Source organism: Thermobia domestica, chromosome 13 (genome assembly GCF_964235325.1).
Source record: "Thermobia domestica chromosome 13, izTheDome1.hap1.1, whole genome shotgun sequence".
Classification (NCBI taxonomy): Eukaryota; Metazoa; Arthropoda; class Insecta; order Zygentoma; family Lepismatidae; genus Thermobia; species Thermobia domestica.
Genome location: NC_137466.1, coordinates 88,403,658 through 88,420,999, shown reverse-complemented (window position 1 = coordinate 88,420,999; position 17,342 = coordinate 88,403,658). Strand labels below are relative to the sequence as shown.

General features: G+C 36.1%; 1 protein-coding gene across 1 annotated transcript in view; it reads left to right on the top strand.

Moving 5' to 3' along the window:
- IFT54 (intraflagellar transport 54) overlaps nt 1-17,342 on the top strand; it is a 92,576-nt gene that overhangs the window by 5,492 nt on the left and 69,742 nt on the right. Inside the window, exon 2 of the mRNA XM_081736034.1 lies at nt 12,698-12,815. Within this exon, the coding sequence (XP_081592160.1) occupies nt 12,698-12,815 (118 nt within the window). The remainder of the gene's footprint in view (nt 1-12,697; nt 12,816-17,342) is intronic.

The window sequence follows — 17,342 nt, the reverse complement described above, 5'->3', positions numbered from 1 at the left end:
AAATATTCTTTCGTTTTAATAATGTTTACTATTGATAAAATACATCGAAATGCCGTACTTTTTTGAGGTGAGGGGGTCATACAAATCTCCGAGAGGCATTTATTGAAATTAGAAGTATCTTTGGCATGTATTTATGTATAAATGGGTCAGAGCCAAAGTGGACTCAAATAATTCGTATCTATTCACTTTTCTAAGTCGTTATATTTCTTTAACTTGGACTAATGAAAGTCGTAGTGAACTAATTTGGACTAAATTAGTTCTTCTATACTTGTGCAACTGTTTATCTTTTTGTCCTTCTGAAATGACTTGACAATTATTTTAACAAGTATGTACCGGTAAATATCATTACAACGTATTTTTATCAGAAGTCCTTCGTGCGTGAGTTGACAGACGTATTGCATTTGTAGCCAATCAGTCACGGTTTCGAGTTCAAATAGAGGACAATTTCTCTCGGATGTAAGCAGAGAAGCTGTTTGGATTCTGCTTTAACCTTATGTGACTCCTTCCAGCATAACCCGGTTGTTGCATAAAACACCAAGGCAAAGCAAACTTATTTCTGTCCATATTTCTACCACCGAGCGAAGTAGCTCAAGTGGTAGGGCGTTGGCTTCGCATTCGGGAGGTCGCGGGTTCGATTCCCGCTGCCGACCATCCTGATTGGGGTTTTCCAGGGATTCCCTCAATCCTATCAGGCAAATGCCGGGATGGTACCTACTAAAACAGGCCCTGGCCGATACCTTCCCAAATCCTTTCCATTGTTGTTGTTATTGTTATATATCCAGTATAAAATGGCCTCAGAGCTGTATGTGGTAATTGTTAAATAAATAAATATGTGATACAAATACATAGAGCAAGTTATTTAAACCAAAAAATCCGTTTCCTTTGTTTTTTTTTCAATAAAAACCATGGTTTTTGCCAACCCTGATTTTGTATCACAAATTTATTTTTCATTATGTTACGAAAATTTTATTTCGACTCGCTCCCCCACCTCCGTGCTACGTTTTCTTAAAAACTTTTCATCCTGGCATAGCTTGTATGAAGGGACCAGGCAAGAAAGTGCAAGGTATGCCAATCCCCTCGTAACTAACCATTAAAGCGTGATCCTTATTGTCGCATCATTGCTGAACGTCAGTGAGGCTTCTGGGACGACTTGATCTACATTTGTTCATCTGTATGTATGTATGGACCACGCTACAGAGCACAATTTTTGGTCTTTTAACGGTAAATTTTGAAGGTAGAGGCATGGGACGTCCGAAATTTGCAGTGAAGATTTTGACTGCAATCCAACGTAAAATTTTAAAATTAGTAGTTCGGATCTCACTTTAACCTTTTGATGCATTACGGGGGTCAAATTGACCCCGCAGGTTTTTTGTATTTTAAGTATTTGAATTTTTAAGAATCTTACTGGTTATTTCTGACATCTCGCAGTAGGTTCTTCTGTATTATTATTATTTTATATTTATTTAATATTTTTTTTTTCAAATAACGGTGTAGGAATGTAGTTATTACATGTACTACGTATTTTGATTTGGAGTGTTATTTTGACCATTTTTCCAGTGTTGTTCTTTTTTGGTGGAATTTTGTACAGGGTTCCATATTTAAGTTACGGCAGTTACTACATCGTCTTTTATATGCACAAGATGAAGAAGAAAGTTAAAGAAAAAGAGGAAAATGAAGAAGTATAAGAAAAAGACCTGGTGATTCTGTAATTACTGGGAGATTTTTATTACGTCAGATAACTGATGTCTAAGGTCTTCGTCTAGTCAGATAGGTTATTGCTGTGTGGTCGAAACAGTCTGGTGAAAGATGGTATCACACCCGATCTCACATCGGTCTTTCAAACGATGGAATTTTGCAGGAACTTATTTTAGAAGAACGGGAATAACATTGTACACAGATATGGAAGTGTCAAGTTTGAAAACCCTTGTACACAAAAAGTGAAGAGTTCACCTATTGTATACGTTTGCAATGTATATCAAAGTACGCAAAAATAGAAAATTGTTATGAGAAACTAATATTAAAGTTGTATTTCTTGAAAGTATAAGCGAGATTTAATGTTTATGAAATTTAGGTACGGTACTCTCTATTGACAATACAAAGGTGGAGCCCTTGTACCTAAATGAGAAATCATTTAGAAAATATTGCGTGAAAATATTGATTATGGTCCTAGCAGTACATTTCAAACATGAATTACAAAACAATGTTCGAAGAAACAAGAAAAAAGCCAAGGGGTCAAAGGGTGACCCCCAAATGTAATATCGTAGAAAATATCCCAAATGAATCTAAAGGTTAAACAATAAGCCCTGTCTCATATATCCTTGCGCCTGATGCAAAACTGTAATCAAACTAGTTTTATGCGTTTCAAACAAACATGGGTTGCAGTATAAATTTGGCTCCAACTTTTAGATATGGGACCTTCAGAGCACAAGGAATCCAGATCCATTTTCAAAAAGGTTCACTTTTGCTCAGCAAACGTAATACGGTATATTCGTAGCCAAGAGTACAAAATAAATGAAACAAAACCCACGTGAAAGGGTGTGGGCTAGAGTTTCGTAGGACAACCGCTAGATAAATGCGTTGATGGGACGGGGGAACACGAGAGCTAATTTCCCCCTCCTTGCTCAGAGATTTAAGATATGAACATTATATTGTGTATGCTGCAGCGTGGGAATGATTAACAAGTCAAACTCCGAACGCCGTAGTCAATGATACATAATTACGTTAAACAAATGCAGGGTGTGTCACAAAGAATACATCGACGGAGAACGTCATATCTTCGCAACCACGAATCGAAATAAAAGAAAGAAAAGCTACGTGACAAGGTGCAGTCTAGAGTCATGTATGATTTCCACTAGAGAGGGGCGTCCGTATAAAGGTCATCCATCGCCCCCTATTCTGAATTTCAGCTTTCGGGGGCAGTATTGCAGATTTAGAAACCTTTTGCTGAGCGAAGTCCAACAGAAAAAACTTAAAAGTCCTTACACCGAATAAATACGGGTTTTGATCAATTATAATTCATTTCCATTGGCCGTAAGGAGCTAAAGGACTATATTGTTCTCTTGTATTTGGCCCAAGGATTCCAAAGTGGCTATACTTTCGAGTTTCAGACCTGGTTAAAATTCTGGAAATTGGACCTAACCAACTTTCCAGTTTTGGTCATCTGTATTTCCTCCGTATTTATTCGGTGTAAGGACCTCAAACTTGTTCTGTTGGACTTTGCTTATCAAATGGTTTCTGAAACTGCGTTAATGCCCCCAAAGTCTGAAATTCAGGGTGGGGATGGGGTGGCTTCCTGCCCCACTGACACCCCTGTTTAGCAGCTGTCATATGAAACAATCCGACGCCCTTTCACGTGGTTTTAGTTACATTTATTTCGCACTCATAACTGCGAAGGTATTACGTTTTGAAACAATTCATTTACTTCAAGAATGTTATAAAATAGGATAACATCCTTGATTTGCTTAGCAAACCTGAGCCTTATTGAAAATGAACTTGGATCCATTGTACTCTGAACGCCCCAAATATTACTTTTCTTCAATAAATTATAATAACATAGACTTGCAGAAAATATTCCAAAGTTAGAACAACGCAAAGTGTGCTGCAAACATCACTTTTCGATAATTTATTATTTTAAACTGATTTTATTAGCATCAGTGTTCTGAAATAGTAATTAAAATTTTGCAACTAAAATCTCACCTGCCTTTACGAAACGCGAGCTGAGCCCCTAAGGGCATAATAAGGAAACTTTCAGAAGCAGGACTCCGAAATGACTTGTTTCAGGGCTAAAATATCTACATAAGCGTATTTCTGGTAAAGTCCTAGCCTTAAAGAATGTAATATGACTCTCTTTGCATTTGAAATTTCAAATACCAATCAGAGATGGCCACCATGATGCTTGATAGCACCATCTGATGTGTCAGATCACTTCCAAGTTTTATAATTCTTCCTGAACCCGTTCTCAACGCAGAAGACTGGTGAGGACTTTTGTGTTACCATGTATATTGATAGATTTGTGAAATCTCAATCAATGGTAGGTATATTTTAAAATCTACCCAAGAAGGTTATTACAACCAAGAAAGTACTTGTAAGAGTATGTAATCAAAAGGGGTCGTGATATGAAATAAGTTGAGAATTACTAATCTATACCCAAATATTCTGTACCCAATACAGTGTAGTCTTCACCAGGATAAAATAAATGAAAAGGTCGGTTGCAAATAAAGGGCAAAAAGTCTTAACAAATAAGTTAATACACGATTCTGAAGTATGTTTAAAATCATGTTTTAAACTGTTCAAAATGTTTAAAACAAGTTTTGTGTGTGTGTGTGTGTGTGTGTGTTTGTGTTTGTTTGTTTATTTGTTTGTTTTTAAACATGTTTAAAACATTTTGAAGATCTTTATCACGTTTTAAACGCAGATTCTTTTTTCAAAAGATTTTTTTTTCTAAACCCTGGTATCCAGTAAATGAAGGGTAAGGGGAAAAAAGAAGGAATGTCACAAAATTGCATTTTCGAGAAAACGGCGTTATAATATTGAAAACCACGTAAAAAGAATAGGGTTAGTTACATCTTTTGCCCCTTTTTACATAGACATATTTACATCTACGCATGCATGGCATATACAGTCAAATAGTACCAAGAGTCACCAACAGATAGGACAAAGCACCCGAAAAAGCTCATACATGGACATTCCTTGTTTTTTCCCCTTACCCTTCAAATATATTAGTTAGAAAGGTAAGTTTGCCGAATATCGAAATACTGGATTGAGTTTTCGTGTTACTGGAGGGATGAAGGGGAAATTGTTCTCTGTAATTAAATATAATTTTCGCTGGGAGATGTATTTGTAGGATGTGTACTTCATGTGTGGTAATTTTCTTCAAATACGTACCTTCTCGTTGCAAAAAATCACTTAGCTCGTATACAGATCGTATTGAAAGTAAAGGCATCTCATTGAAGTTTTCTAGGATTCCCACCAGAAAGCATTATCGTGGACAGAAAAAAAGAATTATTTGTAGTTCATCTTACACTGTTGTGTGTGGTGGTTCACCGGGTCATTAACATGAGAAAGACGCCTTGTGGGCAGGGTTGTTGAAAATTTCCCCAGCGGGCTTTTTTTTTTTTTTTCGAGGGGTAAAATGCACAGAAAAAAAAAACAATAAATCCACCACAAAAAATATACTTAAAACTTGGATTTAAATAATAATCTTAATGTGATTATAATTACTTTCTTTAATCGTACTTCTTAGTGTATGCCTAGTTTTAATGTGTATTAACCACCAGAACAGGATACCATTAAAAAAAAAAAAGATTTTGGAATCATTCATAATGAATTTTGTTTGCTCCCGATCAAATTCGCTGTAACACTGTTTAACTGTAATCTATTATATAAAAATGAAAAGGATCTTGTTTGTGCGCACGACACAAGAAAACTAATTAAGCTGTTAGGAACGAATTTTTGGATGCAGTTATCACGTACCTCGAACTAGGTTTTTTTTTTTTTTTTTTTTTTTTTTTTTTTTTTTTTTTTTTTGATCGGGTTACTTTGATTGATACGTGTTCTATGCAGGGGGCGGAGGGTCAAAATCTGTTCGAAAATCTTAGTATGGTACGATTCCGTTAAGTTAGGAAGATGACATTTAGTATGTAAACTTCCCAGTTAAAAAATAAAATAAAATAAACCCGTGTCCCAGAGTTTCTGAAAGTTTCCATTTTAAGTAGGGAAGAAGGGCATTTTCTATAATTTGAAAGCGATGTTGCCTGTTGTTTCTGATCGTAGTGGATGGGGAAAGGGTTGGGCAGTTTGAAATGAACTTTGAACGTACAATAGTTAGTACCCTCCCTGAGCTGGGATTTTTAGCATATTGCTTTGATTCAAGAACGCATCCTAGGAGAAGAATAATTTCAAAATTCATGTAAAAAAAAATACAATATGTGACGAACCTGCCAGGTTAGAAAGATGAAACTCCGTATATGAACTCCTCATTAAAAATAAGTTGACATGTGTTGCAGCGTTTTAAAAATTTGTTTTAAGGGAAGGGGGTGATTTTTCCATAATTCCTTTGTTTCCATTGAAAGCGATGTTGCCTGTTGTTTGTGGTCGCATCTCGGGGAAATGATTGAACAGTTCAAAATGAATTTTGGAACATGGTTCATTATTATTATTTATGTATTTATTGTGTTACTTTGATTAAAGGGCACATCGTAATGGAAGTAAAGAGGGTTCAAAATTTCAGCCAAAATTACACTATCACGTGAGCACGTCAAGTTAGGAAAATAAAATTTGGTACATAAACACCTCACTATAAATAAAGGGGCACGTCACTTCCTGTTTTTGGGAACTTCAATCTTAAGGGAAGAAAGAGGGTGTTTTCTATAATTTCTTTCTTTATATTTAAATCGTCGATGCCTATTGTTTGTGATCGCGTCACGGGGAAAGTGTTTAACAGTTTGAAGTGAGTTTTAGAACATAGTAACTACTTCAGACTGGGATATCATGTAACTTTCCTTAAAGGGCGTATCCTAAGGGAAGGGGGTTAAAATTATACCAGAAATAGAATTTCTTACTACACTTTCATTGATATGCATATCCTAAGGGGGAGAGGAGCCTAAAATATTTTACTTGAATCTCTACCCGTACAAAGAACGGGCACTTCAGCTAGTATGGAATCAAAGTAATGCGGCTGTATTTCCTTTGTTTTTGTTACATACTTGTGTATTAATATAAACAGATAAAATGTCTTTTTCCATGTCAATTAATTACAAATCGAGAACGCTTCACTTCAAACGAAATTACTAAAGATACACCTCTATCTTCTCAACACTACCGGCGATCAGATCGTGAAAACTCCCTAATTCTTCTTGCGTATCTGATGGAGTATGTGAAGCACAGTATAATTATTGTATGTCGCAAAACCCCCTTAATCGTAAAGTCTATTGTAAAAAACCAAGTTGGCAGCTGAAGATAAAAAAAAAAATCAATTTCCAACATTTCAGCTCTTACTTTTTATTTCTTTTAGAAAAACAACATCCATTCAGTAAAGCCATTTTTTATCTCTGGCTCCTGAACTTCTACTATCCCAGTATTTGTCTGGCGTGATGGTTTTAAATATACGTACAAAATTTAATAAAACCCATACCGGTACCTAATTTTGCCAAATAAAACCCAATTTTATCCAATAAAACCCACTGGGCTGTTTTTTTTTTAACTGGGTTTTTCACAACTCTGCTTGTGGTGATTGTACCTGTGTACTGTACTGAACTGCAAATTTATTTTCAAATTGCATTTTTTTAATGCCGAATATGTATGATCTGAGAATAATTCTTCTTCATTATGAAAGGCTATTAAAACGTTGGCAGCAAAAGAAAGATTGTCTGTGTTTATAAAAGGTACGTTTCTATCGTGTAATCATAGATTTTTGCCGGGACAAAAACTTTGTCTGTATAATAGGAATACCCGTTATGGAATGTTCACTGTGTAACGGTTATGGGTTCAATCCCATACTTCCATTTATGAGTTGAGTTCGAATCTGTGCTTCGGTTTCGTGCGTAGCTCTGGAACGAACAATTTGTGTTTAGCAAGTGAGGAGCATAGAATAATTCAATGAGTATTACAGGTAATATCATATGTGAACTCTTAAGTGAATATTTAAGCTTCGTCTCAATAGCACCATTTCTGCAATTACTCGAGGTGTGTTTTGATTAATCATCCATGTCTTCTCTAGCTCATGTCATAAATTTACGAATATATTAAAAACACAGGAACACTATTCCCGGTCGCCAAACTTCGGGTAATTACTAACCGAGCAGAATGACTGAAAAATAACAATATCAAGACTCCAACAGGGCATCGAATTGGACACACATCTAAATCATTTCTTACGTTAGATGCCTATAACGTTTTATCATATAATCTGACTCACATGTCAAAGTATTTAGCACACACACAGAACTAAAAGTATTTAATATTGAAATACTAATACTACAGGAGCTAAAATGTTCCAAATAAATGAAAAATAATTCAAATTTTGCTGTAAAATCTTTCCCAAAAAATTGTTTTTATTGTAATTACTGTATCTAGAACATTATTTTTTATTCTGTGAAAATTTCACAAATATTGATGTTGTGAATTTCACATATTACTGTTGTAATTTATATTTGCTAGCATTTTTTATTTTCTTAATAGGTAAGGCCTTGTGTTACATATACGAGTGCGACGTGGCTCAACGAATTTTGAAATGCGGAAAAAAACACGTTAAGATGCATAGATGCAGCTAACACCACATATTATACCGCCATAGCTTTATCTTCTCATGGTGAGATATACGGGGTCCTTTACTTTCACAGCATGGACACAAAAACTTTGACATTGGATCATTATCGTTTCTGACTAGTTTAGTTTAATCCATTTTGTCCACTAATTTCTCTTTAGCCACGAGGTGCAAATCAAAGTTCGTGTGTTAGTGTGTGTAAGGCGGAGAAAAAAAAAGGGAAAAAAAACCTTTTTGGGATCCTTGCGACGAGTTCCTTGAGTTTAAAAACCAAGAGGCGAGGTGAGCTTGGTATATGATCGAACGGCTGAAAATAAAGTTGAAGGAACACAGATACTCCGTATAAATGGCACAATTTTTTGTCTTTGTAGCTTGCTGAATTACTTAAGCGATGTCCAAAAAAAGAACGAAACAGTGGCGTAGCGTTCAATTAGCTAAAAAGAATCACACACACACACACACACACATATATATATATATATATATATATATATATATATATATATATATATATATATATATATATATAATATAACGTAATCTATATCGTTATAACTGTATTACATTTTACCTTGGTTTATAGAACAACACCCAACCCACCTGGGCCCTGAGGGTCACTAGTTCACATCATAATTCTACTCCTTCTTTCCTTCTAATTGAGAAAGACAGAACATTGACGTGAGGTAATCCTTATTTGTGTTGAGTTGATGATTATACAAACATACCGTACTCATTCTTTATTGAACGACACTTAAAATACTTCCCTGCTAATACCCGACAAAAATGTTCATTTCTTTGATTAAGGGAAGATTGGAGTATGTCTTTTGTAGGTTTGTATCATGTTTCTTATGATCGGACTGTTCAATTCCATTGCCATTCTCGTCCCCAATTTATCCAAAACTTCCTCATTACTTCCTAGTTCTATGCGGGCAGTTTCGTGATTCTTCTCCATATACACACATCGAAGACCTCGAATTCTTTCTCACCATTCTTGTTACTACAATGGTTAAAAGCAATTAAAATCATCATCAGGGAGATAAATTTTTGCGCCAGTAGGTGAGCAATTCCTTCGTCTTTCATCTTCGTCAAAATGATTAACTTCCTATGAAAAATTATTGGATATTTATTTTCTAAATTGGCATGGAAACATTTGATGATAACAGTGAGGAACTGGTGTTAAATGTTATTGTATTGTTGTCTACATTAATTATTCTGCAGCATTTATTTGGAACTTGGAACAAACACCAGTGTACAAATCAATATCGCGTTAACAAGGACCAATTATTTTGCTACATGTAGGATGTTTCAAAACAACACCGACAAAACAACACTTGATCCGACTACGGTAGGTCCCGTTGTTTTGGAGCTATGGACATTTAAAGTTATGTTTTTCGTGTTTTCGGCAGCCTATAATTCCAAAAGGAAGTATTTGTGCACCCAGGTTGGTCTATGCTTTTTGTCTTATCTTGGTGTCAGGAATCACTTCCCGAACGTTGTCGGTGTTGTTTTGAAACACCCTGTATATGCAGATTAGAAAGAAAAGGGCTGATTGACGAATTACAGAGGATTATGGGGAACTCCCATCTTCTTCAGTGATAATATATGATTAGTGTGGTGTAGATGCCTTAATAAAATGCCGTTGAATAGGATGAGAGTTCCCACTGAAAATTTCGACAATTGCTAAATAACAGGCGTATGCCAGGATCAGACCAATTTATATTTGCAACCATGTGCCTATCAGTTTAGTTCTTTAAGTAATTAAAGATTATTTTTTTACCCCTTAAATGAGATTTTTTTAAAAGTTTTCTGAGACGAAAGGAGGCGGTGATGATAATGAATGAAATGATGGAATGAAGAAAGTGGGAGGAAAGGGGTAAACCATCAAGAAAACTCAAGCAGTTGGTGTTTGTCCTCCGCAAAACCCACTTGGCGCGAGCTGGGCGAACGCTCTACTAAAAGCCATCACACTCTTCGTAAATGTGATAAATTTAGTTACCTCCTCCTCCTCCTCCTACTACTACTACTACTACAACTACTACTACTACTACTACTAATAATAATAATAATAATAATAAACATATTTATAGAATGTTTCGCAGTGTATGCAGTAATCGTTGTTATTGGATTTTTAGAACGAAAATAACACGTCAGAGACATCAAATGTTAAAATTCACATGATATGTCCGAAAAGTGGAGACGTGCATAATTCTGCAAACCTTAGTTGGGAGATATTGCCTTGGTGAAGAACTTAGTGGCGTCTAAATTTGGATTGGAAACAGTAATGCTGTTTTGCATCTATCAATATTAATAATAATAATATATGTTAATTCAATTGGTATTTGTTCAATTTGTGGATACAACTGGTTTGTCTTCTTGTGCAATATATTGATGCAAAAGAGACGTAATCCCTCTAAAAACATAAAAACGAAATTTGCAGTGGTTAGTGTGTTTACATAAAAAGAATCCTTTGCTAAATTGTCTTCTTGGAATTATTAGTAGATTTAGTATCATTTAGTAATGATCAATCATCTTAGTTGTATTTGATCTATTATTGTTGTGAAGTGCTATCAACAAAAAGGATATATACTGAGTAACAAAAAGGCCGCCCGCAAGAGAGGAGAACTCAATGGAGAAAACTGAATTAAATATCTAATCCATACTAGTATATAACATAAGAGCTAAGGATTTAAATTACTATATCTTACATAGATGTAATGTGAAATCATATTTCAAAATATCTTGAAGAGTAGTCATGGCTTGGCGAAAGGAAAAACCTGAATAAATTTCCCAGTCTAGATCCCAAATAATTCTCCCAAAAATAGTATTTAAGAGAAACGACATTACAAAATATTGAAAAAAGCTGCATACATTACTGGTTATTTAATTATCAAAGTGAATTTTCGTACTTGATCTTGAACGAGATGTTCCAAGGGAGATAGCCATAAACTTCCGTATGGTCAAAGAATCAAAATAAATGTTAACATAAAATGGATTCTTTTCTTCGCGAAAGGTCGAAAAAGGTTTTGGTAAGATAATAATTATTGATGAAACAAAGTTTTTTTAAAAAAAATCTCTTGTTATCGCTAGAATTCGTATGTTAATTATAAGACAACTCAGTATACCCTAAGGCACATATTGATTCACATGTTGGCTTTTATCATTGTTGCAGTTTTTTTTTTTTTTTTTTTTTTTTGTGTGTGTGTGTGTGTGTGTGTGTGTGTGTGTGTGTACAAAGTTGCTACTTGTCATATATATATATATTAAATAACAGGTAAAAATTGTAATATTTACTCTGTGAAATGTTACATCGAAAAATGTATTAAATTCCCTTTCTCATATTTAACTGTAAATTTTAGTGTTGGGTCTAATTTTTTCAGTTCCGAAAGAAGAGATTTCAGCTTCTTATCGATTTTGTTTACTATTAAAGTGTCGTCAGTAGAGCGACAGCATTTGATGAGTCTTACTTCGTCGTTAGCATTTTCGAAACCAGTGTCTTGGGAAAGAGAAAAACTTTGTCAATCTCTTTTCATTGTTTCTTCAGAAAACTTAAATTGCATTTTTGAGTTAACATATTCATTTACAGAAAAGCAAATCTCTTCTATCATGACGAATGTTGGTTAATTTATATCTCAAGTTTCAGCATGGACTTGGATATGGAGCATTTGTTATTATCAATACAGTTGAAATGGAGTGAGGTGCAATGATAGATTTCTCACCTCGGATCTTAGGGGGTTTCGGGTTCGACTCTAGGCCAAGGAAGTTTGTGGTGAAGAAGATCGTGTCCATAGGTTTTCACAGGTTTTTCCCGTGTCTTATCACTTCCTCATTTTATCAATTATTTCACTATCATTCACTTTCATTAATCATCCGCCTTCTTTTGCCTAAACGGCAGGGCTTAAAAAATCCATTCACCTGCTTGCCATTGGCGAGTAAAGTCACGACAAATAAAGTGCATTTGGCGAGTATAAACACTGTGACTGCATAATCGTCAGGCTAGTAGATTTTTTTGGCTGGCTAGTACTTTCAAGCAAGATTTTTCAAGCCCTGCTAAAGTTGGGACGTAAAGCTGAGAGATTTCATTTCAATACAAGTTTTGTTGAAGGAAGTCTTGTTGCTTCTGATTGTAAACAATATAATAAGACTACATCCTTTGATCTATGACACACGGATCGATGTAATCCGATTTTAATCCACAATGTGAATCACTAGATTTGTATGCTGTTAGAGAAAAATTATTTGTTATTACATTATAAGAACGCACTACTAGCTAATTTCATATGTGACATCTTATAAAATAAATGCGTTATGTACGATAGTATAAAATTTTATGCATAGTTTTAACATTTTACGTGTAAGTAGCTTTAACATTTGGTGAATATATATTTCCATCAAATTTATGAACAATTAGCTACTTTGTTTTTCGTTTCTTCACAGGTGATTCAGGACACTGGTTATCTTGACGGTCTCTATACCCCTGAAGAAATGGTTTCTGATAATGTGAAAGATAAAGAGAGTAAAATCGCTTTTTTGCAAAAGTTAATAGATGCAGTTAGTAAGTATTCTCATCCTGTATGTTAGTAGTTTCATTTGTTTTTCCTGTCACTCTATTTCACTTTGGTTTAATTTTCATTTGCAACATTTAGTAGAGTTTGAGTTCTTGTGAGTATACTTGGTACACAGCTTTTCCCCCTTTCTTCAAGCGAAAATGCTACAGAGGTTGTTCAGTCTACATTTGGCCAATTTCGACTTACCTAAAAATTTAGAAGAATCCATGGCGCCAGGTCTGTAAGTGCTCGATGTGTTTCCCTTGGTTCCTAACAAATAGCCTGACAGCGTAATTTCCACTGTAATAGGCTTCTCTAAAGAACTGGGAGGGGAATCTTGTCCCATTCCCTTTGCACAGCTTTCAGAGGCTTTCCACAGTTGTCACACGCCGTTTTCCAAAGCCCGCTTCAGCAATCCAACTCCACAATAGTACATAGGACTTGCATCTGGAGATTTAACAGGTACCTCATTGAAAGGTATCACCTGTATACCACTTGCCTCCTCCATCTCCCTGTAGAATGTGAGGGACGATCGTGAGGTATATGATGAGGCCTTGTCCATGTGAATGCGCACCAGATAGGCGTCATTTCCGTACATTGTTGGAATCTTATGCTCGTAGATCGGCCGCATGATCTGCTCCTGAAAACACTGCGAATTTATTTTGCAGTTCTTCGCCACCCTAAGAATCTTCAGTTTACCTCGGTAACAGTAGCCAGTAACGACCATGAACCCTTTTGGGAAGGATTCTTTACAGACACCTTCTGAAGTTCTTGGCGCCTTTCACTCGGTACATGATGGCTCTCGGTTTGCCGCAGTCGGAAAGGTAAATCCATGCTTCATCGAGCGTTACGACGTACATCGTACATCCACCTTTGTTTTACCAGGTGCCGTACATACAGCTTCCGGGCGTTACACTTTCGTTCCTTTTGGTGGGCATCCGTGAGAAGATGGCCGCGAGTTTTCATGACTTTTTCCTGCTTGAGTTGATGGTGTAACGTCCGGCTCACAGTCCCCAAAGACACGTCAAAACGATTAGCCATACACCTTTGTGTTGGCGGATTTTCTTGCATTGCCATTTTTCGAAGTTTCCTCTACATGGTGGAGGTGGCCTTGGTGCATTCCCGCTTCCTAGGCAACTTCGTTGGTGATCCAAATGGTAGAGCTTCGTTGCCCTTGTACTTTTTAATAACATTTTTTATTCCACTTAAACTGATGTTGCTAGCATTCTTCTTTCACTGTCTTCTGATGACAAAAACACTAAAGTGGGCGTCATAAAGAGCCGCAACATAGCCTTCCCAAAACCGGCTTAGTTTGGGCGGCATTTTGGTCACAGAGCGGAAACCCACATACTTGGAAACAAATTTAACACAACACTTACAACAATGGTCCTGTTTTGTGCTTTATTGTTGTCCGCGCGGAAAAACAACTCCGTTCCCAGGAAGCCACTGCACAACACTGCAGGACGCCACGGGCCAGGTCGGGTGAGTTCATTCTTCCCGGAAGGGGGAAGGAACGAAATCGGCCAAACTTAGGCTGAAGAACCTCTGTAGAAGCACAGTTTCTACTAAATTTCACTAAAATTCAGACGATATATATATAGAGAGAAAACATGATTAGTCCAGATTCGAGTCCATGTCTCCAGCTCAGCGTACCGATCGATATGTTATCCACGCAGTCCGCTTTCAGAGCAGCCATAGAAATACATTCTTCCACTCTTGGTAGTACAACGATATTGCATATCTATGCGATAAATTAGTTCCATTTTCGTATCTTGATTTGAGGCAACGGTGCGTAAAAGTACACAATCTGTTGAGTAGAAGAAAAAGAAGAAAAGAGAGAATATGTTGTTGATTCTAAATATAAAGAAATAAGATTAAATCATAGTAGCTGAAAAATCTATGTTGGTTTTAAATGTATAAACTATACTCTTAGTTACTGTAATAGCAAATAGTTGTTTAAAGGTTGCTGTGACAACCGAAAAGTAAGATTATTATTAATGAAGTTGTGAAAAAATAATAAAAGGTAATAGAGATATAAGTGACTTTCTTTTATTACTGACAGACTTTCTTTTATTACTCTTAAGGGACGGTGGTGTGATATTATTGTTTTAAATGTACATGCCCCAACTGAAGATAAGGATGACGATATAAAAGTGGAACGGATATTTGACCAACTCCCGCGATACCATATGAAAATTCTATTAGGGAATTTCAATGCGAAGGTAGGACGAGAGGATATTTTCAAACCGATTATAGGGAACGAAAGTCTGCATAAGGAAAGTAATGACAACGGTGTCAGACTCGTGAACTTCGCAACGTCCAAAAACCTAATCGTGAAGAGTACAAAATTCCCACATCGCGACGTTCATAAATACACTTGGACATCACCAGACGGGAAAACACATAATCAAATTGATCACGTTTTAGTAGATAGAAGAAGGCAATCTAGCATAATTGATGTCCGGTCGTTTAGAGGGGCTGATTGTGACACTGACCACTACCTGGTAGCAGCGATAATACGAGAGAGGTTATCGTTGAATAAAGGTAATATTCATTGTCCGAAAACGGAGAGATTCAATTTAAAGAAATTAGAAGAGAACCAGGTAAGAGAGAAATACCAGATTGAAGTTTCGAATAGATTCTCGGCTTTAGAAGATTCGGAGTGCACTAGTGTTGAGGATACTTGGATTGAAATTAGAGATAGCATTAAAATTTCAGCAAAAGAAAAATTGGGACACGCGGAAATACGTAGGAACAAACCATGGTTCGACCAGGAATGCATAAAAATAGCAGAGAAGAGAAAACAGGCAAAATTACTCTGGCTACAAAATCCGAATGAAATGACTACACAAAATTTCGCAGATATCAGGCGGGAAACTTCCAAAACTTTTAGAACAAAGAAACGCGATCTTCTGAAAGCTAAAATTAAGGAACTTGAAGATAATAGTAAAAATAAAAACATACGGGACATGTATAAGGGAATCAACGATTTTAAGAAAGGCTATCAACCTCGTGCTTATATATTAAAGAAATCTGACGGTACAGTTCTCACTGACACGGATAGCATCTTAAATAGATGGAAAGATTTCTTTGACGATTTGCTTAACACGCAACCAAAAACTAGTGTGCGTGGACAAAACGAGATACACACCGCAGAACCGTATATTCCAGAACCCAACCGAATAGAAGTAGAAACCGCTATAAAGAAATTAAAGAAACACAAATCTCCGGGTGTAGATGAAATTCCGGCTGAGTTAGTTTTAGCTGGAGGCGAAAAATTGTGGAACAGAATACACAAACTCATTCTCTTTATCTGGAACAAGGAAGAATTGCCACAAGAGTGGAAAGAATCAATCATTGTTCCAATTCACAAGAAAGGCGACAAAACTGACTGTAATAACTATCGAGGCATTTCTCTTCTGTCAACATCCTATAAAATCCTTTCAAATATTCTATTAGCAAGACTGACCCCATAGCAGATGAAATTATTGGAGATTATCAGTGCGGATTTAGACGAAATCGATCAACTATCGACCAAATATTTACCATTCGCCAAATACTCGAAAAAAAAGTGGGAATACAATACTCCGGTACATCAACTATTTATTGATTTTAGAAAGGCGTACGACTCGGTTAGGAGAGAAACATTATACAACGTTCTTACAGTACTAGAAATACCGAGAAAGCTAGTTAGATTAATTAAGATATGTTTAAATGAATCCCAAAGTAAAGTCCGGGTAGGAAAATTTTTGTCCACGAGCTTTCACGTCGAAAATGGCCTGAAACAAGGAGATGCGTTGTCGCCATTATTATTTAACTTCGTTCTGGAATACGCTATAAGGAAAATCAAAGATAGCAACCAGGGCCTAGAGTTGAACGGTATTCACCAGGTTATGGCATATGCTGATGATGTAAATTTAATAGGGGATTATAGGAGAACAATAGAAAGAAATGCAGAGATCTTATTAAACGCTTGCAGGGACATGGGTTTAGAAGTAAATGCAGAGAAAACTAAATACATGGAAGTGCGTCGGGACCGGAATGCAGCAAATTATGGATGCGTTAAAATATTAAATAATACTTTTGATAAAGTGGATAGTTTCAAATATCTAGGATCAATATTAACAGAGGAAAATCATATTCACGGAGGAATTAAATGTCGACTAAAAGCAGGGAATTCGTGTTACTATTCGGTTCAAAATCTCTTGTCGTCGCGAATTCTGTCGAGGAATTTGAAGCTTAAAACATATAAAACGATAATCATGCCTGTTGTTCAGTATGGCTGCGAAACATGGTCACTTACTCTAAGGGAAGAACATAGACTGAAAGTATTTGAGAACAAGATCCTGAGACGAATATTCGGACCTAAGAGGAATGGGAATGGGGAATGGCGGAAACTTCATAACGAGGAACTACATAATTTATATGGTTTACCCAACATTGTTAGGGTAGTCAAATCTAGGAGGCTTAGGTGGGCGGGTCATGTAGCTAGAATGGAAGAAAGTAGAAATGCTTTCAAAGTCTTAACTGGAAGA